The following is a 27,119-nucleotide window of genomic DNA, read 5'->3' on the forward strand; positions in this document are numbered from 1 at the left end:
GCCTGAGACCCAGGACTTGTTCAATCTGATATCTGCTGCTTCCACTCAGCTCTCACTCATGAGACCTGTAGCAAAAGGAGGGAAGAAGCCAGCAATGTCAGATTATTCTGATCTGATTCTCCAAACACCATGTTGGCAGAGCCCAAACGTGTTAAATCATGTTGCAAGGAGCTCCAGACTTCTAAGCAAATTAATTTCCAAAGGTGTTCTTTCAGAAAAGACCACACATACACACACACACACACACACACACACACACACACACACACAGTTTGAAAACCATTCATTTAGTCTAGCTCCCACTTTGAACATGGGAAGAAACCAAGGTATGGTGGGGATCCACTGGGGTCAGATTCAGCAGCAGAGCTGGTAGCTGGTAGAGGACCAGGAATTCAGGTCCAGTCTAGGGCTCTTGCCTTTGACCTTAGATGCCAACTGCAGATGTCCTAGTCTGCTCTAAGTTGGCTCCCAGGAAAAGCTCCAGGAAAGGAGCTAAAGCAGGGGTGCTGACAGGCATGTGGAGGCAGTGACGGGAGGTAAGAGAAAGAAGGTTGAAGTGGTGAAGGGAGGTGATATTAGTAAGAGACTCTGGTGCAGCCTTTGTCTTCTGTAGGGTTTAAAGGTGCCTTGGGCGTGTCCCTGCCTTTAGGGAACTTACAAAAGGTCTAAAATAAGTTACAAAACTCCCACAATGCTCCCAACAAAAATGTGCATGGTAAAATGCAAATCTGATCCCTGTTTAAAGCCTTCCACCAACATTATTGATGAAGTGTGAAAGTCCAGTCCCTCAGCTTGGCCCAAATGACTCCCCAAACCACCCCTTCAACCAAGCCCATCCTGACCTCTCCCCAGGAGCTCCAATTCCTCCAGTTCTCCAAACACTAGCCAGTTGGTACCTCACACCTCAGCACTGTCCTTTGGGTAACATTGGCTTCCTCCTTATTCACCTAACAGAACTCCCTGAACACCAACTCAAAAGGAAACACCTTCCGTCTCTCTCACTCACACCCACCTGTGACTCTTCACACAGTTGGTTCTTCACTTATTTAATTCTATATGATCATATTATTTACAATACTTTTATAGCATAGTATAAAATACTATAACCATTTGCAACTCCTGAGAAGTTAAGGGTCTTGGCCACCTCATCTCCATGGCCCACCCAGTGGCTTCACAGTGGGCTGATCTAAGGTTTCTACACAGAACAGTTAATGAGGCTAATCTTGGGCATTGGTTGTATGCCTTAATTTATACAGTGGGACTTTCCTCCTTTAATATCAGAAATAGCTGATAATCATACAGTGGTCACCTCTCCCTCTTTATATTGGCTCCTAGGAAACACATAAATGTGTTATCCCTTTCTACAGAAAATAATTTGGTAATAATTTCACCACTGGTTTTATCTTATTCCCTGACTCCACCTCATATGGCAACTCTCTGATGTAATAGACTGAGGATCAAAGGGCAGATCAGCTCTGAAAAACCAGTCAAGAGCTGGTTTTGAATGGATTTTTGATGATTCCCCCACTCCCTCCAAACTGGGAATCCAAATCTGAGTTCAGATGCCAAGTTAGGGGCCTTCACATATATCTAACTGGATGGAAAGAAGCCTTGAGCCCTGGAAAAAGAGTTCTTTAATTGAAATTACTCTAGAATTGTAATAAGTAGTTTACTTCTCTGGGTGCCTGTCCTGAGACTGTCTTTGATTACAGGACAGAGAAAAAATGTCTTCCTGCGGAAGAGTGGAGAGAAGGTGTGCCAGGGGCTGGACAGGTCCTGACAGGCACACTGGGCCTTGGAAGTGAATGTACCTGGCAGGTCAGGTTTCTCGGAAAGGGGGATGGACGGACACTTCCTGTCACCCTTCAGCTGTTTTCCTTGGCATAGCCTGTCCAGGCCAGGCCTGGTCCTGTTCCTTCCTCACTTCCTGATTCATACCTATGACCCACCACACTGAGCTACACACAGACTCACTTTGCCCACGCTGCTCCCTCTGCTAGGAACGTCCTCTCCTCTTCAGCTGCCCAACTCCTGTTTGTCCTTCAAAATTCAGTCCAAGAACATCCACTGGGCTTCTTCTTTGATGCTCCCAGTTTGGGCTGGGAGTTCCTCACTGACCTTCTATTTCAAAGCACTTTCCTCATGTAAAGTGGTCATTTCTATTCACTTGTTTGAGAACATGCTGTGCTTTGTCTCAATGCTCAATGTCTGGCCCAGCCTCTGGCTCAGCGGTAGAGGGCTTGCCTAGCACATGTGAGGCACTGGGTTTGATCCTCAGCACCACATTTAAAAAGATAAATAAAATAAAGGTATTGTGTCCATCTACAATTTAAAAATATGTATTAAAAAAAAAGATTAGTTGAATAAGTGGGTGAGTGAATAAATTACTGACTGAAAAAATAAAAAACAGTCCATGGTTCTCCTTGATTAATTCAACTCAATAATAATCAAAGAAATTTTAAAACAGAATAAGATTGCTTGACCAGATGCTGTGGCACACACCTGTAATCCCAGTGGCTTGGGAGGCTGAGGCAGGAGAATCCAAGCCAGCCTCAGCAACTTAGTAAGGCCCTAAGCAACTCAGCAAAACCCTGTCTCTAAATAAAATATAAAAAGGGCTGGGGATGTGACTCAGTTAGTTGTTGAGCACCCCTGGATTCAATCCCCAGTACCAAAAAAAAAAAAAAAAAAAGAAAGAAAGAAAGAAAGGAAAAAAGAAAAGAAATGAAGGAAGGAAGGAAGAAAAAAGGAAAGATTTCTTGGGATGTAGCCCAGTGGTAGAGTACAATCCCCAGCACTGAAAAACAAAACAAACAAAATACAGTTTTTCATCTATTTGATTATCCTGGGAATTTCTCCTAGAATTGGACTTGTAGAAGTAAGCAAAAGCTGAAACCAAGATGTTCATCTTGGCACTATTTGAAATACTGAAAAATTAGAAAGAGTTTAATGAAAAATCAATATGAAGCTGGTTAAATAGATTATGGAGCATTCATGCCATAAAATATCACGTAGCCATTAAAAAGAGCACAAGGGTCCTCATCATTGCTGGTGGGAATGTAAAATGTTGTGGTTATTTAGAAAATGTTAAGCACAGAATTACCATATGATCTGGCAATTCTGCACATTGGTAATATACTCAAGAGAGACGAAAACATGCACACAAAAACCTGTCCATGTGTGTTCACAGCAGCATGAGTCCTAACAACCTAAAGTAGAAACAACTCCAAGTCTATAACTGATGAATGGATAAACAATATGTGTTATATCCATATAATAGAATATTTCTTGGCAAAAAGGGTCTGGGGTTGTGGCTGTGGTAGAGCACTTGCCTCACATGTATGAGGCACTGGGTTCGAGTCTTAGCACCACATATAAATAAATGAAATAAGAAAAGACGTCACATTAAAAAAAAAGTTTAAAAAAAGGACTGAAGGACTGATAAATGCTAAAATATGGAAGTGTCATGAAAACACTAAACTACTCAAAAGAAGGCAGTTGCAAAAGGATCATATATGATTTCATTTATATGAAATATTCAAAATAGGCAAATCTACAGAAAGAAAGTTAGTGGGGCCACGAAGCGACTCAGTGTTAGAGTGCATGCCCGACATGCTGGGGTGCTGGGTTTGATCCCCAGCACTGCAAGAAAATAAACTGTAGATTAGTGATTGCTTAGGGTCATGGGGGTTTCTGTGGGGGAGGGGATGACTACAAGTGGGTAGAGTGTCTATTTGCAGTGATGGAAATGTTCTTTCTTGGTCACTTGTCCTCCTTTGCTTAAGTTTTTTCCCAGTCTTTTTGAGATACCAGGGATTGAACCCAGGGCCTTAGGCATGCAAGGCAAATGCTATACCACTGAGCATCCCTAGCCCTGGAAATGCTCTAAAATTGATTGTACAACTCTATAAATATGCTATAAACCATTACATTGCAATCTAAATTGGTGAATTGTATGGTATATAAATTATATTTTGATAAGGTCACTTTTAAATGATGGGAAACCTGGGCGCTGTGGGTTCAATCACCAATACCAAAAAAGCAGGGGTGGGGGCATATCTATATTTCAAGACATCATGGAGCATAAAATCACATTTCAGAATAGTAGGTATAATATGCTTCTTTTTTTATTTATAAGAAAGGTATACATATATGGATAGACACAGAGTGTTATTATTATAAACATAAAAAAGGTCTATAATGGTATACACCAAGCTGTTCACAAGAGTCAGATTCATGGATGGGGGGCTTGATATTTTATTTTATATGCTTTTAGCATTTACTACAAGTATGCCCTGCTTTTGACATTTTAAACAAGAAAAGTGAAAGCACAGGAGACCCCACCGAAGACCCTAGATCTCACTGGCATCTGTGATGGAAAAAGGGGGTCCCAGGAGGCCATGGTGGCCTCCTCAGAGAGACAGCAGGGCTTTGGAACTGAGTCTTCCCCAACTGCCATCCCAGGGCTACCCAGAGCCTGGGCATTCACTAGGGGAACGTTCCACTCCTAAGGAAACTTAGCATTCAGAATGCAAAAGGGAGCACACACAAGACAGCACAGCCTCCTCCCTGCCTGGCTCTCCCCCTCCTGAGGTGACCAGAGACTGCTAATTCATCTCACCCTCCATTCCACCCAAAGAACTGTACACATCCTGTAGTCTTGGAAACTGGCCCAAAAGTGTACACAAGGAGCTGCCTTGTTTATTTTAGAGTCTCGCGGTACCCATGGGTGGCGTTCCCATCACATGGATGGGCCATGCTCTATTGTCCAGCCTCAGTTAATGTACATTTAGGTTGCTGCTCAATTGTTACTTTTATAGGTCCACAGTCTCTTATCCAAACCAGAGAGAAAGGTAATTTTTTAAAAAGAAAGAAAAGGTAATTCAGTGCATATTCCATATATTATGAAATACCCTAACAGAATCTAGAGCAGTGCCCCATAATCAAAGACATTCATATTTCCACTGAAAACATGTATGATAAGTGGAATTAATAAAGATTATGTTTTAATTTCAAATGAGTTTGCATCAATCTAATGAAAAACTCCCAATTTTCAGAACTTTTGGGGTTTCAGAATTACAGATGAGGCTTTGTGGAGCAATACAAAGAATGCTGTGGTGAGTAACTTTGGACAACATGTAATTTAGTATGTGTACAAGTATATCCATAGGATAAATTGCTAGAAGTGGAGACATTGTGTCAAAGGCTATGTTCATATGTGATTTTGACAAATTTTGCTATAATAACCTTGCCTGTGAGCTGCTGTACTTTATGGTTTCCAAACACTCTCGCTTTTGTCTGTTACATTTAGGACAATGAAAATTCTTTCTTCCTTCCCTCTCTGCACAAAGCCAGAGATTTAGAGTCTCTGGCCCTCAGCTGAGGTCACCAAGGGACTGAGAAAGTATAAGCTTTGCTATCAGGAGAATAACAGGAGGGTCTCCTTTCACCTGTATGACCTTGACGAAGTTGCCTGTATCCATCCTGAGCTTCCATCCTCCTCTGTGGAGACAGTGTCTGGTTCCAGGATAGTCCCTGCCCATTTACCTGCCAACCTGTGCTCTTTTCTCCTGCCCACCCCCGCTCCCAGGGGTTGGGTTTTGCCCTCCCCCTGCCCAGAGGGAAGAAGAGTCCAAGCCAACAGAAAGGTCCACAGGCTTTTTAATGGTGTAATGGCTACTTCCCTTCCGAGACCCGATCTAATCATGACAGCGGCTTCCAGGGTGTTGGGGTGAGGGCAGACAGGCTGGGGTAGGCAGAGGCCATGCAGTGACTGGGGAGGGGCGGGGGAGGGTGTTACATTCTGTTTGGCGTGTAAACATTCTTCGGTGGCTTCCCACAGGAGAGGGTGGGCAACTCCCTGTCCCTCCCTGCAACACTCACAGGGCTGTCCCAGGAGCAAGCCAGGCCCCTGCGAGGAGCTGGGGAGGGAGAAGCCATGTGCCTGGGGCAAGGCCCTTCTCCTGTGCCCCCTTCGCACATGGTGTGACTGGGAAGGGAAAGTGTGTTCTGCGGTGAGCGCGTCCCACATCGGAGCCAGTGACATAGGCAGCTGTGATGGGGAAGAGCTGGGCAAAGGGGGGTATGGTGGTGGTGGTGGTGTGACACTCTTATAGAGGAAGACTCAGGACCTGGAGGGCCTGATGCAAGGGACACGGATGTTCAAGGAGAAAGAGGCAGCAGCTGAGGGTTGGGGGCACGGGGAGATGTGATTTCCTCTGCCCTGGATCCTTCCTGGGGAGAGAAGCAGACTCGGTCCCCTAGCCACCCTCCTCCACTGGCTCTCTTTCCCTCCTCCTACCTCACTTGGTGACATTCAGTGACTCAGAGGCCTGAGGTCAGTCGGGTGCCCTGGGGAGGTTTAGAATTCCCAGGGCAGACTGGATTTTGTGTCTCTGCCAGCTCCAGGGCTGGAGAGGCTGCGGTGGGATGGACCTGGGGCTTTCTCGACACCCTCTTCCTCCCAACTCCAATGGGGTGTTGTTGATCCTAGGGCAGAGGTGAGGCTGGGGGGCCCTACATTCACATTCGGTTGGTAGCAAGGAACAGGTCCAGGGCCTGGGCATGGGGTTCACGCCCTGGTTCCCATCTGATGGCAGGAGCTGATTGTCATTCAGAGAAGCTCTAGGTGGGAGGGAGCGGCCCCTCCTCCACCCCCTCCGCTGGACCCAGAGGGTGGTAGAGGGCCTGGGGAGGCCTCAGGTTGACAAGGAGGCTGTGTCTGAAGAGGTTTTCCTGAGTGTTCTGGGAGCTTCTGCATCAGCGTGGGATGGACCTCAAAAACTGTCCACTGTGGTGTCCTCCCCTGGGCTGGTTTGCAGAGAAAGTGTCCCCTTGGCACAGAAGCAGCTGCCTGAGCCTGCTGACTCCCCATGAGGGAGTCCAACCGGCACCACCAACCTGCTCCTGGGCCAGCTTCTTCTTAGGGGTCCTTCTGGGTGATGGTGGCCAGACCTCTGGGGCAGGCTAAGGCCTCTCTTCCTCTTCCCCCTAACATCTTCACTTGCCCTCTGTGGCTCAGGGAAGGACAGAGGGACCAGGCCAGGGGACAGGTCTGTGGGTGTTGAGGATGGAGGAACCCTGCAGGGGCCCTGTCCCAGATAGGAAGGGTTGACGGTCTCTTCTGCGGCCAGTGTGCTGCTTACCCCACAGGTAGGCAGTTGAGGCTCATGATGAGGTGGGATGAGCTATGCAGGAGCCAGAACCCAGGAGGAGGCCCCATCTCCATCCATGGAGCAGTGCCGCTGCATGGACTGGGTTTAGGGCAAGAGTGGACAGGATGAAGGGTGAGCTGTGGGAGGCGTGGGCGTGGGCTAGAGACCCATCACACAAGTACACAATCTGGAAGTTAGCAGGGACCTCCTGCCTCCAGGGGTCAACTGCCAGTCTACTGGTTCCTACTTCCTCTGCCCACTGGGGGAGATGGTGCCTGACCCAGCCTACTCCCCACAGGGAGTGACCCAACTGGAACCCAGCCCCTGAATCTCCAAAGGGCCAGGGCAAAGAAGGTGATAACTAGCCACTCTCCACCTGCATGAAACCCAGGAGAGAGGGGAGTTGGCTGAAACTGCAATAGGCAGGATTGAGATTAGAGGGCCGGAAGGAATTCCTGATGGGAAGGGGTCCTGAGCAGTACTAGAGCAGGGGAACAGGGGAGAGAGGGAAACCTTTTTAAAGTCTTTGTCCAAATTCCCATTGGGAAACACTTGCCCAGAAAGCAGCCCACACTCCTCCCCCGGTGCCCCCGTGGCCCCACCCCCACGTTTAGGAGGACAGGGGTCTCTGCACCCCAAAGGTACAAAGAGCCCCCCCCCCAAGAATCACCTGCTCACTCCTCCTCAGCATGTCCAGGATGGAGCTGACTTTGGGGCAGGTCAGAGCAATCCCCTCACACCTGAGTAGACCCATGGCCCCAGGGTCCCACCTTCCCAACCCCATGGGGTTGACAGCTGAGAGGCCTTCCCTGGCCACCACAGGAGACTGTGGGGAGGCTGGAGTTTCCACTTCTGGAATTTGAGGCTGTTTCTTCAAAACGTGGAGGGAAGGGGCGTTGACTGGAAGAGGGAAGGAGGGAAGATGCCGCAGGAGGGGTAAGCAGAGGCCCCTGGGGAGCGTGGAGAGCAGCCAGGGCCTGGCGTGTGAATGGGGAATGGCTGAGCCTTCCCGGGCGGAGGGGTCGTTGTGAGCCTGCCCGGGCAGAGGGGCAGCAGGAGGAGAGGACGCGGGGAGAGGAAGGAGAGGCAGATACCCCCTTCCCCCGGCCTGGCGGGGCCAGCAGGGCGCGACGTGGGTTCGCGCGCGTCCTCGCGGGTGCAGGCGGGAAGCTGGGGCCGCGGGTGGCGCGCGTCGGGCGCGTAAGGCTGTGCTGGGAGCTGTTCCAGTGTGGCCGGCTGCGGGTGGGGGGCCGGGGTGAGGGTTGGGGGCCGAAGTGAGCCGTGGGCGTCATTATCTGGGCCCGGCCCGGCCCTCCGCGACCCCCGCCCGGCCTTTGGTTGCTGCGCGTTGATTCTGGAGTTTCCCTCTGGGTCCTTTCTTGGCCCCCCCCGGGGAAGGGGTGCTGTCAGGCTGGGCTCGGCCCTGGAGGACGCCCCGGGATGGGGGGGCCCCAGACCGGGCCTGGTGCGAGGGGGAGGGGCTCTCTTTGCGGGACAGGGACTGGCTCCGGGGGGACGCGCTGGGATGGCGTGGGGCGGAGGCTGGGAGGCCCGGACTGCTGGGCCCTGGGGGCTTGGTGGCTTGGGCTCGCCTTGGGCCAGGGCCGCGACCTGGGAGCTGTTTGGGACTAGGACGGGGGTCAGCAGCAGTGGCCGACCCTGGGGGCTTCTGCAACTGGAGCCTGTTTGAGGATCAGAGGGCAGAAGAAGGCAAGAGAAAAGAAGAGGAAAAAAAAAAAAAAAAAAAACAAAACAAAAAAGGAGAGACATTTTCAGAATCCTCCTGGGCACCGGTCTCTAGAGGCTTGCATCCCTTGAGTCCTGCATCCCCAGAGCTGGATGAGCCGGAAGAGACCAGACACAGGAGAGAAAAACCGAGCCCTGCTGCTCCCTCCTTCCGGGCAGGACCTCGAGGGGCCACACATGCCCAGTCTGTGCTCAGAGAGCCTGCCTCAGGCTTTCTTGGAGGGCCCAGTTTCATCTTTAAGACGCTCATGCTAATCTGCAACATACTTGTGTTTGTATTAATATAAAATAATGTTTTCTCCCAACTGGGTTCTACTCTTAGCTTCAAATGCCCCAATGGCACACCAGAGATGTGTGTGACCCCCACTGGTCCCCATCAACTTTTCCTAAGCCTGATCTCCGTGGCACCCCCTTCAGTCATGCTCACCATAGCCACTCCCTTGAGCCCAGTGACAGGGCTGACCTGAGTCAAAAGTGAGACAGCACAGCTGGGAAATAGACTGGAAGTATAGCCGAGGGTCCCTCCTGAATCTTCCATAGCCCCTAATCTTGGCTCTGGGGAAACCCCTCCTTGTTGAGGCTTCTGTAGTCAACCTCTGCCCCCCCCTCCCCCCGGGACTGGCAGGGCTTCCTCACCTGCTGGTGATGGCTGTGTCAGATGCTGGGGCCGCACCATGGGGTCTGCCCCGGGGCTGCTGGGCTGTGGCAGGCGTGGGCATGCGGATGCTGATGGGGCGGGGAATCCGGCTCCGGGTGGCAGCTGCCCTCCCAACTTTCCTAGGCAAGGTGGCTGCTGCAGGTTCTGAGGCAGGAGTGTCCTCCTCGGAGCCCGTGCCTGAGAGTGTCTCAGAGGCACGACGCTGCCCCTCGCTGGAGGAGGATGAGGCCCCCGAGGCCAGCCGCAAAAGCAGACGACCCTGCCTCTTCTCCATGACCAGCCGTGCCAGGTCCTGCTGTGGCCGGACCCTCTTGCTCCACCGCTCTTTGGCTGACAGCGAGCCTGAGGGTTCCGAGCCTGTGTCCTCCTCAGACAGCAGGACAGGAATGCGGCTCCTGGGGCGAGGGCCTGGCATGGCATGGCGGCTGGGGGAGATGGCGGTCACTTTCTCAGGGCCTGACTCCAGCGGGGATGATGCTGGAGCTGGCCCATCAGCAAGAGTTGGGCCATTGGGCAGTAAGTCCGTGGCCACCTCTGAGGGAGTCTCTCCTGGAGGGCCAGACAGGGCACAGCTCTCCGTCTCTGCCCCATCCAGCCCTGACAGGGCGATGCCATTCTCCAGGGGCACTGGGGCCCCCTCCTCCACAGTGCCCCCATCGGAGGGCACCTCCAGACCCAGCTCGCCCCCAGTGCTGAACTCCTCAGGCCGCAAGGCTTGTCCTCCGGAAGACATGACATTGAGGTGGGTTTTCTCCGCAATGTGCACAAAGGTCCTCTCGACTTTGGTGAAGGGTGAGGAAGTCACTGCCACACCCCCTGGCCCTGTGGACCCAGTCCCAATTCCTGGCCCTGCCCCAGGCCCAGGGGGCTTGGGCTCAGACTTGAGGACGGAGGACAGGGTACCTGGCTCCGATACGTCAAGCTGGCTGCCAGTGGGCTGGGGCCGCTCGTGCTGAGGAGTGAGGGCAGCCAGGGTGCCCAGGTCAGGGTCAGGGGCCAGTTCGGCAGTGACAGGCGACTTCTTCATGTCGCCAGGGGAGACGAGCACCAGCGTTTTGGAGCCCTCCTCAGGTTCCAGGTCCCCGTCGGCCATGGAGGCCCGGCCCCTGGACTCCTTCTGATCGTCAGCCAGCAGCGTGGACGGGGCCCCCTCCTGGCTCCTGTCAGTGCTCCTCTCACTCCCGTCACTGCTAGAGCCACTGTGGGGCTCCAGCACCTCCTCCAGGGCCACTGCCTCCTCCTCTTCCTCTTCCTCCTCTTCCTCCTCGTCGTCCTCCTCCTCCTCCTCTTCCTCCTCCTCCTCTTCTTCCTCCTCTTCTTCTTCTTCTTCTTCCTCCTCCTCCTCCTCCTCCTCCCTTTCCTCCTTTCCATTAGCCTGAGGCTGAACGGGAGCCAGTGGGACCTGGGGGGTGCTGAGCAGCATGTGCGAGAAGCCCACCCTCCGGACCCTGTTGAGCAACCGTGCCCGTTCTCGGTAATCGGAGAGGTCTCTCTTGAAGTCCTGGTAGGGTAAGCTCAGAGGCACAGCTCGTGGAAGGCCGTTCACCTCAAATGGGGGCGCCACAGAGAACACCTGCAAGGGCACACACAGGGACCCGCTGAGGTTACCCACCCTCCTTGCCCGGAGAAGACCTCAACTGCACCTACAAACTAGGACATCCCCAGCCCCCGGGTGCAGCCACCAGAATGTGAGTCAACAAAGGTGGGCCCTGGCTCTGCTGCGCTCATTGCTATAGCCTCAGGCCCTAGAGTGATCTCTCGCACCTAGTAAATGCTCAGTAAATCTCTAAGGAATGATTGAGTCCAAGTTCCAGGTTCCCTTAGGTCCCAGACCCTGATCCTAGTGACTTTTCTGCCTCCCTGTCCTCTCCGTTTAACCCACTACTTCTCTCACCATGTGCATCCCAAACCTGGAGCCAACTGTAGAGTTGAGTTGATAGTAGAAAACAAGAATCAGAAGGTACCATAGCCACAATTTACGTCTACCTTCCCTTTTATAGATGAGGAAACCATGCCCAGAAATGGGTGGCAAGGGTCTGTGTTACTTTCTGAGATGGGTGTGCCTGTGCAGGCCATGGATAGCTAGCCCTCTCTATCCCTCTCTATCCCTCCCTGGGAGTAGTTCCTTTACAGTCAGACAGCCAGCTGACTGCCCAGGGTCACCAGAACATGTGTTTGGTGAGGATAAACATAAAACTGTACTCTGTCACCCAAAAGTGCAGGCTGGGCCCCTGGAGAACCAACCCTCTTCCCTTTTGCCCTGGACTGACCTGTCAGCCAGGAATTTGTCCAACCCTGGTAGGTAGATTTCAACTCAACTAAGTTTTCCTCTTTGAAGCCTCATGCAGAGCCCTTGGCAAAGCAAGGGTTTTTAGATTCCTACCACTTCCTCCCTTGGCCTCCTTCCTTCCAGACTAGAAAGTCCATCTTATCAGGATCTACTGTGTCTCCTTCATCTCCTGGGTCCCATTCGACCCACAAATCTCTTGTGGACTGAATAGGGGAACCTAGGGACCACAAACATCCCTAGGTTCCCCTCATGCCCTAGGCCCGCGAGGGCTGACTGGGCTTTGTTCCACACTGGGATGTTGTTGACAGTGTCTGGTACTCTGTTGGCCTTTTCAAATACACTGGGCCTGAACTAACAGAGCACAGCCCACCCAGCCCAGCAGCCCCAGTGATATTCTGACACCTCCAACACTTGCTCTTCTATCCACGGTCCTCTCTAAATCATCTCTATGCCTGCTCCCCCAGGCCCACGGGCACCACCTCATCCTGCCTGTGGCTTCCCAGCCAGCTCTCTCCACCCTGCACTGCCGTCCATCCTTCTCAGAGCTGCCTGAGCATCCTCCTGAAACTCAGATCCGATTCCCTCAATCTCCACATCAAACCCGTGGTGGCTCCCACAGTCCTCAGGAGGCAGTTCCCATCTTGGCTTGACACAGGAGCAACCCCCACCTCCACCCACTCTGGCTCCCACCTTCTCTTCAACCTCACCTAGTGCAGTTTCCTGTGTCCCAACCATTCTGATGCCACCAGCATTTCCCTAGACCCCTCATGCGGTTCACACTTTGCTCAGGCAGTTTCTGCTGTCGGGGGACCCCTCACCCACTCTGTTCATGTGTAAATTCCTCCCCTTTTCTCAACTGCCCTTCTCAACAGCCCACAAAGCTTTCCTGTCCACCCATCAATCAGACTTCATCATTCTCTCCTTCCTACTCATTTTCTCACGTCTTCTATATGTGTGCGTTCACGTGGTTCCTTCTGTAAACACAGCCCCTGGAGGTTTTTCATTCATTCATTCTTTCTTTCATTCATTCATCTAAGAAGCCGGACATGGTATCGCACACCTGTAATCCCAGTGGCTCGGGAGGCTGAGGCAAGAGAATGGCGAGTTCAAAGCCAGTCTCAGCAATTTAGCAAGACACTAAGCAACTTGGCAAGACCCTGTCTCTAAATAAAAAATAAAAAGGGCTGGGGATGTGGTTGAGTGGTTTAATCCCTGGTAATACACACACACACACACACACACACATACACATACACACACACACATGGAATCTGTGGATCAAATGTTTAACAAGACAGACACAGTCCTTGTTTCCATGATGCATGTAATCTATCAGGAAAAGAAATGAGATGATGGACGCTTCACAAAGGTTGTGATCCTATATATGCTTATATGAACCAGTTCATATAAGCAATGACCATAGATAGCTCAATAAATGTTAGCTCTCTCCACCCCTTCTTCCTATTCCCTACTCTCCTCGGTCTCATTTAGGATCACTGTCCTTTCCCCAACCTCAGAGAAGTGGAACTGAGGCTCCAACGCAAATACCACAGCTGGTGGAGGGTGAGGCAGGAAGCTCCAAAGCCTTCAAGCATCTACCAAAGTTGTTTCTTCCCCTGCCCAAGTGACACCATCTTTCTTGTATTCCATGTCTTTGTCTTCGAGGACTTAATAGGGGTGGGGAAGTAAGGCAAGACAGGGTCGTCTTGGGCCCCACAGGACCCCAGCACACCATGAGGCCAGGCAGTGAGCATCCTTGGAACTTCATCCTGTCCACAGGATGAAGTCCCCAGCAATTGTTTTCTTTATCCACACCATCCATTCATTCTTACTTATCCATTCACTCCGTTAGCAGGCGTTAAGTTCTGACTCGGCCAGGTCTCATGTTGGAGCATCTTGCCCCATTCACTTACAGATGTTAAGGCTAGAGAAAATGGCTGGCTGAGGGCAAGGAGGCTAGTGTAATTTTCTGGGTAAGTGGGAACCATGGAGGTAATGGCACTGAGAGCCAGGGACAGGCAGACATGCAAAGCTCTGGTCATGTTTCTCTCCTGCCCAGCTTGGAATTTGTCCACCTAGCACCAGACACATTCCACCCAGCAGGAGTGTCCTTTGACTGCACCAGGCTACCCTTTCTCTGCAGAACCTCTGCCTGTTTTTCCCTGTCCCATGGCTAACTCCTTGGACATCATTGTTAGAACTATCCTGTCCACTGCCAGCTGGCTAAGCCCTGGATTGCTGTGGAGAAACCCCATCCAGAGAATAGGACCCTCGCACACAGTGTCCAGAGTGGATGGTTGCAGGTTGAACCCTCTTTCCTTCTGTCTCAAGGCCCTCCCTTCCTACTACCTGGGAGAGAGGAAGAGTGAGAATTGAAATCAGTTGCCAGTCATAAAATCAGACTAGGACATCGAGGCCTGATGAGAGGCATTGATCTGCATACTGGTCCAAATTTGGAAGCCTACTGACCAGGGAGACCCAGGACCTAGAACTCTTTCCAGTGCTTCAGTGGCCTCCCACCCCAGGAAAATTGAGACCCTCTCGCCTTTGCAAGGAAAGACTGACTCTCCGAGTGGGGACAGCTTTGCCCTCAGGATCAGTGCCTCACCACAGCAGCCTAGGCAAGGTGGATTTAATGTCTCAAAGCCCCTCTGCTTCCTTCCCATGCTGGAGAAGGACAGGACCTGATTCAGGCTCCTCCCTCCTCAGATGTTAGCCTAGCCCTCTCTCTACCTTTCCTGGGTGCCTAGTGAGCTCTTGCCCCTTGATCTTGTGTTCATTTACTCAGCCAGTCGCCTCTGAATGCCCTCTGCGTACTTGGCCCCAGAAACCTGAGGACACCATGGGAAGGGCACAAGTGGCCCTACATTATCCCATCTGTTCTGGGTATTAGCAAAGGCCAGTCAGCTCTGGCCAAGCTCAGATCTTCTTGCTCTCTTTCCAGGGCAGTGAACAAATTTGCATCTTGTGGCTCCCAACCTTGGCTTGGCACAGCATTATCTGTTTTTTGTTTGTTTGTTTGTTGGTTGGTTTTTGTTTTTGTTTTCCTAAAAATGCAGAGCCCACTGGGCACAATGGTGCACACCTGTATCCCAGTAGCTTGGGAGGCTGAAGTAGGAGGATTGCAAGTTCAGAGTCGGCCTCAGCAACTTAGCAAGACCCTGTCTCCAAATAAAAAACAAAAAGTGCTGGGGATGTGGCTCGGTGGTTGAGGGGCCCTGGGTTCAGTCCCCAGTACAAAAAATAAAAAATTCAAGTCCAGAGCCCTGGGTCCTTTCCCCCAGATCTATGGGTCAGAGTTGAGGTCCAGAACTCCTGCTGTTTTAAAACTCCCTGGTGATTTGGACAGAGTTCAGCAAAACACAGAATTGGCAAGGGTTGGATAATGGGGGAGAGGAAGCAGGTCATTCAAAAGGAGACCTTTAGAGACAGTGAAAGCCCCAGTCCTATCCTTTCTTCCACTGAGCCCAGTTCAGAGGGCTGAGATCTGGGCCCCACCAGCTTCAGAGCCCACCCTGAGTCCATGTTCTTTTCAGTCAACAGGAAAAATGAAAAGTGAGGGATGGCCCCTGGGGAACTTTTGTGACACTGACACTGTAACCCCCATCCCCAAGGCCCACACAGAGTGCATAGAGCAACTCTTGTCTGGACCCTGGCCAGGCCCAGACAGTATAGCACAGCAACCCAAAGTCCCAAGGTTGAAGGGGGAGGACCTGAGAGGAGCTGACCTCAGAAACTGCCTAGCACACACCTCCCATCTCCCCTCCTCCACACTGGAAGACAAAACTCCTGAGAGAACCACCCTCTACTCCCCCACCATGCTGGAACTGCCTGGCCTGAGAAGAGAGGAGACAGATGTGAGCCAAGTAGCCTCTGGCAGCTCTTTGGCCACCATGGCTGTTTTTCCTAAATTAGTCCCCTGTTTTTCTGTCTTCTCTTCACTCTAAACATACCTCTGCCAAGTCAGGAGTCCTTCTTTCACTCTGCCACCCACACCCAGAAGAGTCACCCAGCTCAAGTGGGCACTCTGGCCAGGGAAGAGAAAGGTGGGAACATGGCTGTCTATGCTTGGGGCCACAGAGGCCTCACCCACTTGACCCCCAGTCCTCGTCTCTCCAACCTTCCCCCTGTTCCAGGGCCAGAAGCTGACAGGTGTGTCCTTGTTGGGGGGTGTCTGCAAAATGCCCTGGGGTTTGTGAATACAGCCCTGGTTAGTCGTTCTGCTCCCATGCTTGCTTTGGTTCCAAAGAAGAAAGAAAGATACTTTCTTCTTTTGCAGTGACCCTGGTGGTGTGGGACAGCCGCTTCAGCCTGTCTTTGCAGTCCTAGGCTCCAGTTCTCTCCTTCTTAGTGTCCCACCCCTGTCATTGTCTCCTTCTGCCCACATTCCATCCCTGCAGCTGCAGACTCCACACAATCCCTGAACTGGGTGCTCTCTTCTACCAAGGGTTCTCCCTTCTCCCAGGCAGTAGACAGGACAAGGCTCTCTGGCTCCCTGGCTTTCCACTCCCACACACACGTGGCCTCAGAAATCTGACCCCTGGTCCGTGGGCCTAACCCCCTTTTTCCTCCCCGGTAAGTTGGGAATTTGGAGTTGGTGCTAGAGTCCAGAGCCCCTGCGCTTCCTCTCCCTCATGAAAGAAGACAGGCAGATGAGGGTAACCCAAGTCCAATCAGCCTCCCCCTGCTGGCCTCCCCGGGCTGGTGGAAAAGATCCACAGACCTGGGACTCGCCCGGGCCCCACCAGTCCCTGAGTCAGCAACATATCAGCCCCTGCCCTCTGCCCAGCGGGCGCCCCCAGAATAGAGGTCTGCATTGAGCAGGAGGGAAGGAAGAGTAGGGAGAAAGAAAGCAGGCCAAGGCGCAGGTTCCTGGAAGGCGTCTTTAATCAGGATTTGGTAGTACACAAGCTCTCCGGATTGTCTGCATGAACATACAGGGACTTAAAAAGGCACAAGATCCCTCGCACAGCGACGCGTGACTACGGGGAGCCCCCACCCCCGCCCGTGCGCGGCCGTGTGCGCGTGGGTGCGTGTCCATGTCCCACCCCGGTGGCGGCGCCGCGCGTGTGCGTGTCGGTTTCAAGTGTTGGATTTGTACAGTACTCGCAATCTAGGGGCAGGGGGCTCAGTGCATGCTTTTCTACCCGGGCCCGGGGGGGGCCCCCCGACGCCGCTATGTACACTAAGGAGGACGCACCCCGGAGAGAAAGAGGAAGAGGAAGAAAAGAAAAAGAAAGAAAGCGTCCCATCTTCGTGTGTGGCTGTGGTTTTGAGTTTTTCGTGCATGCTTATGCTGGCCGGGTCGGGAATAGTGCAAGCGTATAATACAGTTTTATTGCAGTACAAAAACGGGGGTCGGGGAAGGATTTATGATGGGAGGGGGAGGCTCAGGAATAAACCGACTGGGACTTGGGACCTCCAGGAAGGTCCTCTCGCCAGCCCCTTCTCATCCCTCGCTCCTCCCCCCACCCAAACTATCTCCCGACGCAGGGAAGGGGATTCCCGGGTCCCTGGAGGGATGGAGCTCAGCTGGGCCCCGGGGCTGAGCTTCCCCATCCCGCCAACCTCACCTTTCAGGGAGCAGGGAACAGCCCCTCTCCTCGCCCAATACTGTCAACTCTAAGGGCCCGGAACCCCGCCCCTCCCCCACAGAAGCCCCTCCGCGTGGGGGGAGGGGTCGACGGAGCAAGTGCAAAGGAAGCAGATGTTGGTCCCTGAGTTTTATTTTCGGGGGTGGGGTTGGGGGAAGAGCTGGAAGTGGGGGTATGTTTGGGGACCCCCAGGGCCCTTAGTGGTGGATGGGGTGGGGCACAGGACGCAGACTGGGGTGTGGACAAAAAGGGGGGTGTTGGGTGGCTCTGAGAGACTAGGCTCAAAGCTTGGCTCCCTCTCAACTCCGGGCTCTTTGGCATCCAGTTGCAAGGCCAATTGTGGGAGTGGGCAGCCCTGTGGGCGGTGAGGTAACCGGGATCAGGGGTGGGGCGACGGGGCCTGCAAGCCAGCTCCCTCCCACTCCCCCGCCCCGCGTCTGCACCCCAGCCCTGGAAGTACAAGGGGCGAATCCCCACTCGTCCCGCCCGGGTCCGGGGCCAGGGACAAAGCAGCCGCGAGCCCGCAGAAGGGAAATGCAAACGAAACGGAGCGCGAAAACGGGGCGGCGGGGAGCGCTAACCCAGGTTAAGTACTTAGCAGCAGGCAGCTCGGCGGGGCGCGGGGAGCCGGCACTGAAGTCGCGGCCAGGCGGGGCGCGGGGCTGGGGTTCCGAGGCCGGGCTGTACCCTGGTCACGCCGCGTAGCAGCTGGTTAAAAAGACTGAACGTACATTCTTGGTGCGACGGCCACGGCGGGTAGGGGCAGGGGGGAGGCGGAGTGGGGAGGAGTGGGGCGGGTGCCGGGGAAGGGGACCGAGCTGGATGTGGCTGTAGGGGTCCCGTTACAGTTAGAAACCTACCCGGAAGGGTTCCTGACCGGGTTGCTAGTTTGCTGTGCGGAGAGTGGATGCGTGGATGAAGTGTGTGCGCAACTTAGGGGTGTGGGTGTGTGGATGTGAATGATCAGCTGACCCCCCACTTCCCCAGCGTATGCAGGATGGGAGGACAAATGGTGGGACTGCCAGCAATAGAGAGTAGGAGAGAGATCTAGAAAGGTTCCCACAGTACTTGGGGCTTCATCCCCCTCCTCCCTGCCTCTACTTAGGGGAAGGGGGCACTTAGGATCAGGGGTATCCTAGGCCAGTATGTGGGGAACCATAGGGATATGGCCTTCAGACTGGGAGCCTGTTCCGTAGTGAGAAGGATGCTTTAAGCTTTCAGAGGCTGACTATGGGGTAGGATGGCTCCTGCCCCTAGGGTTCGGAGTGTCTCAGATCTAAGTGGAGTTTGGGGTAGAGTGGGGTGGGGTGGTGTTCAGGCCCTCCTTAGAGGTCCATGCCCATCCCTAAGTACCAAATCAATCCAAGGACAGCAGAGACACAACATTATGTGTGCCCCACAGAGAGAGCACCCCCATCCAGAATCAGAGCCGCACCTCCCCAAGCATGGTCCCCTCCACTGACCACCCCATTCAGATAAATTGACACAGCCCCTTTCCTCCACCTCAGTGACTCAGGCCTCCCACCCCTGCCTGCACAGATAGCACCCCACCTCCCCAGGTAAAGGAACCTAGGCAGGGGAGAGGAGAAAGACGGTGAGGAGGGTGCTGGGACCAGCCTGGCTCAGAGGTGCCACTATCCCTGCCACCCATTTGGCAGGGTTAAGTCTGTTTTCCCCAAACTGAAAAGGCAAAGGGAGAGTGTTGGGTTCAGGATATTGGGGTGGGGGCGAGAGTGGTTATTGCTATGACAAGCTGCCTTGAGTGCGTGTGCAGTTGTGTATTAGTTATTGAGAATTTAATAGAGCATTTTTCACTGACCCAAGGTCCTCAGAACACACTCTCTCCTACTGAAAAAACACTGGTCCTACTAGGTGGTCCTATTCTGATCACCACAAACAAGTCCGGTGGCCCCACACACTCCGGCCCGTCCACATGACATGTACACACCACACACACCACGCAGTCCCGCTAGCTGTGAACTGCCTTCTCGAAGAAGCCCAGCAGCTTTGAGTTCCGGGAAGAACCTGCTGCTCTGCATGTGCCCTGGGCAGTCCTTCAGGCTCTCGGGGCTTGAGAGCTGAGCTTGGGTTACCTCTCCCTGGAAACTGGTTTTGTTGGGCTCACACACTGATTTTTCTTTTTTAAAAAAACAAACTTTTCTGTGGTGTATGTGTGGTCTGTGGGTGTATGTGAGTGTGTGTGTTTGAAATTAGATGTCGACAATTAAAAATTGGGAGATTGCACATAAAAATTGGAAGACAGTGACAATTGGTCTGAGGACAGTGGCCAGGATGAAGGCTTCCTATTTACCACAGTCCCCAAGCCTGTCATTTCCCTGACACTCCTGTGTGAGTTAGTAACACCAGCTCAAAGTCCCCTGGTCAGTACTCAGCAGTGCCAGTGTCTGCCCTGGCTGTGAGCCGGACTCCTAGGTCCCCACCAGTACCACCAAGGTCAGGATTCAGAGCACCTGCTTTCTCACTGTACTTAATCTGCCCACCTAATCCCCAGGACCGCTATGGGATGTTGGGGCCATGTGGGCTTGAGAGGCAGGGGTCCTGGAGAAATAGGGTCCAGGCATTTCTACTGACCCCAGTGCTCTGGAGTGACTTGCATCTGGAAAGAATGGCTCAGAGACAACTCACCTCTTCTTATATAGCATGAGGAAGGACCAGCCAGAAAGAACCATTGGTAAACTACTACACAGACCAAAAGGTTTAAGAAGTCCTTCAGAACAAGATCTGTTACTCAGCATTGGCAGCTTTCCTACAGGTTCTTATAAATGAGATGTTCTTATTAATCCATTAAATGCAGTAATACTGGGATCTACCTCATAGGCCAGTATGAGGTTCAAATGAGTTAATTGTAAAGTGCTCAGATCACTTGCTGGCACGTGATAATAAGTATTGTGTGCCAGTGACTGTTAAATTAAAAAAAAATAAATAATTGGAAGACACTAGTATATGCAGGGTTTGAGTGCAACATATAAGAACATCATTTTCAAAATACAACAAAGTGCTGTCTGAGCTGGCCACAGTGGTGCACACCTGTAATCCCAGATACTGGGGAGGCTGAGGCAGGAGGATCACAAGTTCAAAACCAGCCTGGGCAATTTAGCAAGATGCTGTCTCAAAATAAAAAATAAAAAGGGCTGGGGATGTAGCTCAGAGGTACAGTGCCCCTGGGTTAAATCCCCAGTATGGGGGTGAGGGGAGTAGTGTCTGTTTTCAAAGCTGACCTTGGGAGGTTGTGTGCTTTCCCCAAGCAGAGTACCATTTCTGGAAACATTCTGGCCTGCTTTCTGGAAAATCCCTATAGAGAAAAAGAATCTGACAACATTGGAGGCTCACAGCACCCCTACCTAGCCAGGGAACTTGAGCTGGTTACTCAGCCCCAAACCACGCTGGGGGTCTACCCAGCTCTATGTGGACATGAACTCTAGTGACTAACTCTAGTGACTAAAATGACCTTAAAACTTCCAAAAGTCAAAGCCACCCTGAAAAGATACTGTTATCAAGACCATCTCCTGTTGGCTCAGAGCTTTATGGCTTACAAATACTCCTCCATCACAGAGGATGTACAAAAGGATGTCCCCCAAAGGACAAAATATCTTGAATCATGGCCTTGCTTTAAAGGACACAAACTCTCCCACAGGGGTCAGTTCTGGGTATGTTAGTTTGAAAACTCACTCACCTGGGATGCTTAGCAGGTCCCCCACCCCCAGAGGCTTTGGAAACAGTAACATGTACTAAACACTAAAACAAGGCTGGAGCCCATGCCATCATCTTTGATAAGTCACAAGGCACTTTGGGATCTTAGAGTACCTCAAGGTTCAGGTCACTGAGATGAAGCTCTGCTCAGGGTTGGGTGGTGGAACCTTCTGGAAGGGAATGCCAGATAGCAGAGTGCTTGGTTTTGTGGAACCCTGGTGCTGTTGACCTATGTGACAGAGAGTGAGCACACTTCCCTCAAATCTCCCCCTGTCACCACTTGGAGAGGATGGGAAGCAGGCCAGAGGGAAGAGGGGAGAGGGGGGCAGTGCAGGGAGGAGGGGAGCGGGGCTACTGTTCGTCCCCACCCCTCACCTTTGTGCTTTTTGTTTTCTGTTCTTTCTCAAAGGGTCTACCCGAACCCCTCCCCTAACTTCTGGGCAGAGTGTGGAGCCATCTAGAACAGCCCCAGGACGACAGAGGCTTGGGTCTAGGGAAGTGAGCAGTCAGAATGGAGGTGGGGATGGGACATAAGTATGAGGACTCAAGTCTGGCTTTTGTTACCAGATGGAAAAGATACTCTTGGCCCAGCCATTCTCATTTAAAAATAACAATTAAAAAAAAAAGATATTTCAAATTAAGTGGGGAGTACATCATAGCCACTGAGCCGTACCACAATGCTGGCCATCTGTAAGGACAGCTAGGCTCCAGGACACTGTCCACCACACTTATGGCAACCCCCAGGCTGGGGCAGGGGCCTTAACTCTAACCAGAAACACCTGGGGAGTTGATGGACCATAGGAGAGAAGGAGAGATCAGAGGGAGAAGAGGGTAGAGAGAGAAGCCAGGGTGAGGGTGGGTGCATAGGAAACTATCAAGAACTGCACAGACACCTTTCTGGCTCTCTCTCTCTCTCTCTCTCTCTCTCTCTCTCTTTCTCACACACACACACACACACACACACACACACACACACACACACACACAGAGCTGTAGCACTGTGCAACTTCAATGGGTGCCAGTCACATTGGGGACTATGCAAATGACACTCCCTGGAATTGTGCAGGGCACAGCCTGAGCATCCATCCATGGCAGTCCTACCACACGTACAAACACCCATGCACAAGCACACTCACACTCACAATATCACTGAAATAAACTTTTTGCAAATCTTTGGGCCTCCTCCCCTCCTTATACAGGCACTACCTTTTCTGGCATGCTCCTAACTACTATTCCATTCCCCAAGGAACAGAGCTGATGGCTGGAATGGGCAGAAATGAAGAAAGGGAAACTTGGGGTCCCTGCAGCGACAGGTTCAGGGTTGAGAAATGGGCAGAAAGGGCACGAGCAATCAATCATCTTGACCCCCATTCATCTCCAGATCCCACCTGATCTGTCTACCTCTGCTCTGTCTTCACCACCACCCCTGGGGACCAACCAGCTTGGCTGAGCACCTACAGGAAGAAGTCACCCCCTGAGAGGGACAGAGGTGAGCTGCTCCTCCCTGGGATTTGTCCTAAGACACCAGCTCTCCCCAGGTGGAGACTCATCCTTAACAATCCCCTTGTCTGCGTTGTATCTAGACAGGGTCCTCTCACTGGTGGTTCCATCCCATCTTTAGGAAGAGATCCCAGACCCCTCTCTACCATATGTGGCTCCTGGAGAGCTGAGGCCAGACAACCAATCCTAGCAGTGAGTGACAGTACATAAGTCTGGGGGAAGGTGGCCACTGACAGTGGACTAAGCCCTGGGCCTTTTGGGATAAGATGTGTGAGGGAGCAACTGGCTTTTGTGACAATGGCATGGGAAAGGCTCATTAGGTCCTGAGGCTGCCCCTCCCCATCACTGAGAACAGACACCTCCTCACCAGACCCCAAGCCTGGCACTAGGCCTCCATCCCATCCATAGGCCATGCACCCTGCCCCACCCGATTAAACAGACACCAACCACGCGCCCACTGACAGGGTCCTGGTCTCCACCAGCCCTTCAGAAGTGCATCAGACCCAGCCAGGCCCAGAGATCACGATTCCACGGAACATGCCCCAGGCCAGACTGTGGCCTAGCACACCTCATCTCTCTGACAACCTGGTTTCCACTGGACCCCAGACCCACTGCAGGCTCCAGCTCAGTGGCCCTGTTCCGACTTCAAAACTGCACCACCAGCCCCACCCCTTCCAGCACCATTTGGCTGGCACCTAGCAAAGGGAGATGGTGGAGGGTGGGACGGAGACTGCTGGGGGCAGGAGTATTACAGTACCTTGGGCCAACGTTCTAGGGGGAGCTGTATTGCACGGTGGGGCGGGACGGGGCTGTGTGGTGTGATTATTGCGTCCTGGGAAGGAACCGTGGTCTCTGCCTGCTCCCCACCCCCCCCACCTGCCCCCTCCAGGAGGGGGGGGGGCCCAGCCTAGGTCTTGTGGGTGAATCGGGCCCACACCTGCTGCAGCTGGGACCGCGAGATGCGGAGCACCGAGGGCACGAGTCTGTGGTTGCCGGCGGCGAGGGGCGCGTGGCGCCGGTGGGGCGCCCGCACGGGGCTGCTCTCGGCCGAGCGGCTGCGCTGAATGAGGGAACCGGAGGAGCCCGAGGAGCTGCCGCCGCCGGGGTGAGGGTAATGCTCGGTCTCCAGCGTGGAGGAGGAGAACACGGAGGACGCCAGTCGTCGCAGGGGGCTGTACCGCGGGAGGGAGTGCCCCGAGAGTCTGTCCTCCTCCAACTGAAAGAGACCAAGAGAGTGGAGGGAAAAGAGGCGTCAGGCACAGACTCGACAGCTGTCTCGGGGGCCACCCACCGCTCACAGCCCCTGCGGCGCTGGCCTCCAGCGCCCTGCCCTGCGCCTCCTCTGGGCACTTGTCACACCATGGTCTCCCAGCAGAGACCTTGGTCACTCACCTGCTCCAGGAAGCTTTCTTGACTTAGCCTTGTCTAGCTTGGGGTTCCCCCCACCAGGGGAATCTCGCCCTCAGGAAGGCCCTCTGCCTCTGTCCAGCCACACATTGGCAGGGAGTGCTGCCTCTCTCCCTCACCAGGCTCCAGGTCTAAGGAACATTCCTTGCATACCTTCTGCCTTTGGCACCCCAGACCCATCACAGGATGGGATCAGGCTCTCAGTGGCAGTGGTTGGACTCTGGTGTCCACCTACTCAGGTTTTAATCCCAGCTTTATTACTTACTACCTGGGTGACCTCCAGTTCCTTTGCCCCTCTGTGCCTCAGCTTCCTCTTCTGTAAAATGGGATAAGAAGCCAGATGCAAAAAAAAAAAAAAAAAAAGCCAGGTGCCACATGTCTGTAATCCCAGTGACTCAGGAGGCTAATACAGGAATGCAGGAACATTGGAAGTTCAAGGCCAGTCTCCTTCCAACTTCCATCTCAAAATAAAAAGATAAAAAGGACTGGAGACTGGGGATATAGCTCAGTGAAAGCATCCCTGAGTTCAGTCCCCAGTAAAAAAAAAAAAAAAAAGAAAAAGAAAAAGAAAAATGAGGTGGGTGGATAAGAATGGTACACATCTCAAAGGGTATGAGGACCAGATGTTGTACCCTGGTAGCACTGCCATGGCGTGAGTACTGTTCTCCTGAGCCAGCTTAGAATCCTTTAAGCCATTCTGAAGAACGAGGACAGCGTCAGGACTGGTGGGAGGAGGGGCAAATCCAAATCATTTCTCTAAAGTGCCTCTCCCTGCTCTCCCCAAGGAGCCTTAAGGCAGGCGGTGGTGGAAGGGAGAGCTGCCTCCTCACCCTCAGGAAGAGTCCTGCCCTTGTGCTTGTTGCCCTCAGAGGGAAAGTCGTGTCCCAGGCACGTGGGGATGGAAATGGTGGCCTGGGTGTCACAGACCTTTCCCATGCTGACCCCTAGTCCTCCTGGGACTAAGACCAGTTTACCTAGCTTGTATTACGACAGTTAGGACTGACAGGGCCAGCTCTAGTGATGAAGAAGGACATCTTCCCTTGCTGGTATCAAACAGGGACATAGGGACTTGGCATGGAACCTCTTGCAGAGCAGGGAGAAAGAACGTTCCAGGAGTATTGACTGCCCCCCTGCTTCCCCAGTCACTTTCTTCTGGGCCAAGTTCCACCTGCAGTAAGCCCTGGGGAGGTGGAGGGGCAGAGGCCTCTCTCACAGCACATGGGAGTGCCTTGAGTTTAAAACCCCAGGCAGAGTTCATCAGCTGCCAGGGAACTTTCTGAAGCTGACACTGTACCCCAGCATGCTCTTGACCGCCAGGCCGGGCACTCCTGTGGCCGTCTACTTATCCTCAGCACTCCCTGTGAGAACACCCTAGCTTCCCAAGTGCAGATGCTGTTCTCCTGATGGCCCTGGTTATAAACACCCACCTCTAGACTTTGGCATGCGCACCGCGCCCCTCTTGACTGTGAGCTCTGCAAGCACAGGACCAATAATGAAGCAGCATTCATCTTTGTCCCCTAACCCCTAGTTCACTGCCCAGCTTGTGATGAAATATTTTGGTGGTTTGCCAGCAAATGTCTGTGTACTCAGGGAACACTGACTGGCTGTTATCAGTCAGAGACGCCCATCAAAGGAGGCAAACAACTCCCAAAAATCACACACTCGCTTGCTGTGTACCCTCTGCCCTTGCTGTCTGGGTCCCTTCTAACTCGCACCTGAAATCCCCTCAAGAGGAAAGCCGGGTGTGTGTAAATAAAGCTCTCTGAAGTAACGCATCTTGCACACCAAAGAACAACGGTACTTAACAGGGTCTTCATCCGACTCCCCACAGGGGTCAGTGATGGAGTGCAGTGTTCACACTGTTAAAGAGCCAGGTCTAGGGAGGGATTCCTTACAGAAAAATGGCAGGCGGCGGTGAGGCAGGCAGGCAAGAGCAGGGTAGGGCTGTCCCTGTAGACACTTCTAGTTACCCTGGAAGTGGAGAGTACACAGACTGTTTCCAGTGTGCTGTGAGGACAGGAGCCTCCACTCAGCCCCAGGCTGGGCTCAACACTCCATTCGGGGGCCCAAGGGAAGAAGAAAAAGAAAAATCTGCCAGTCCAGTTCTTCCTCCTCCTTTGCCCTTGAAGTAGGGTCTTGCTTCATCATGTAGAACATGCCCTTCCCGTCTTTCAGCCGTAGGCACACACAGGTGGCTGTGCACTCAGCCATGCCCATAGGCACACCTACCCACACGGGCAGCCAGCTGGCATGCACAGGTGCATATGCACACACACACACAGGCACCAGGCACTCACTCTCTGACCCTAAACAATCTGTTTCTCTGCCCTGTGTTTGCTCCTCTGCTTGCTAAACTCATAGGACTCAGACTGAGTGGTTCAGAGCACAGACTGTGGACCTAGCCTCCTGGATCCAAGTCTCGGCCCTACGTACCAGCTGGTGACGCTAAGCTAAAAACTTAGCTTCTCTGAGCCTTAGTTACAGGGTTGCCTATTCAGGGTGTGGTTGTGAGGAATGCATGTAGAAAAGATGACAATGCCTAGCATCAAGAGCTAGCTGCTATCATTGTCCTTAGAATCATTACTCTCATTGCTATTATCCTTCCTGCTTTGATGTTCCAGGTGTCCATGCATCCCTACACACTCACAGACCCATACATGCTCCCCATGAACCCGCCGATGTGTGTGCTCACACAGGCGCACATATATGGACACATCCACATACAACCTACTCTCACGTCAGCTGACATGGAAACGCACACACGCCGTGACAGAATGCCACCAACCTTAGTTCTGCACTCTTTGGAAAACCAAAGCCCACAAACTCCTCACCCCCACGGACACATCCTGTCCCCCTTCCATGTTGAGAGCAAGACCTGAGCCCAAGATTGACTGCATAATAAATAGGCCTATCCCTGCTGCCCCCAAATCTTTCATCCCCCTTGGCCAGAAGTCCCCAAAGTGAGGATGATTCCCAGGAATCAGGGAAGAATCTGAAGGTGAGGAAAAACCTCAAAGATAGCTCCCTCACTGCAAGATCCAGAAGGGAACAGTGGTGAC

General features: G+C 52.8%; 1 protein-coding gene across 3 annotated transcripts in view; it reads right to left on the minus strand.

The window, feature by feature from the left end:
• Positions 1 to 4,169: 4,169 nt before the first annotated feature.
• The window catches only part of TTBK1 (tau tubulin kinase 1), a 43,667-nt gene continuing 20,717 nt past the window's right edge, over positions 4,170 to 27,119 (minus strand). For 2 of the 3 annotated variants that reach the window (XM_079148087.1, XM_079148086.1), the window contains exons 14-16: positions 23,591 to 23,869; positions 9,537 to 11,131; positions 4,170 to 8,836 (exon numbers count right to left, since the gene is read on the minus strand). In XM_079148087.1, coding sequence (XP_079004213.1) covers positions 8,446 to 8,836; positions 9,537 to 11,131; positions 23,591 to 23,869 — 2,265 coding nt within the window. In that variant the 3' untranslated portion in view covers positions 4,170 to 8,445. The remainder of the gene's footprint in view (positions 8,837 to 9,536; positions 11,132 to 23,590; positions 23,870 to 27,119) is intronic. The other variant, XM_079148088.1, reaches the window with a different exon arrangement.

Source organism: Sciurus vulgaris, assembly GCF_902686455.1.
Source record: "Sciurus vulgaris genome assembly, chromosome: 7".
Classification (NCBI taxonomy): Eukaryota; Metazoa; Chordata; class Mammalia; order Rodentia; family Sciuridae; genus Sciurus; species Sciurus vulgaris.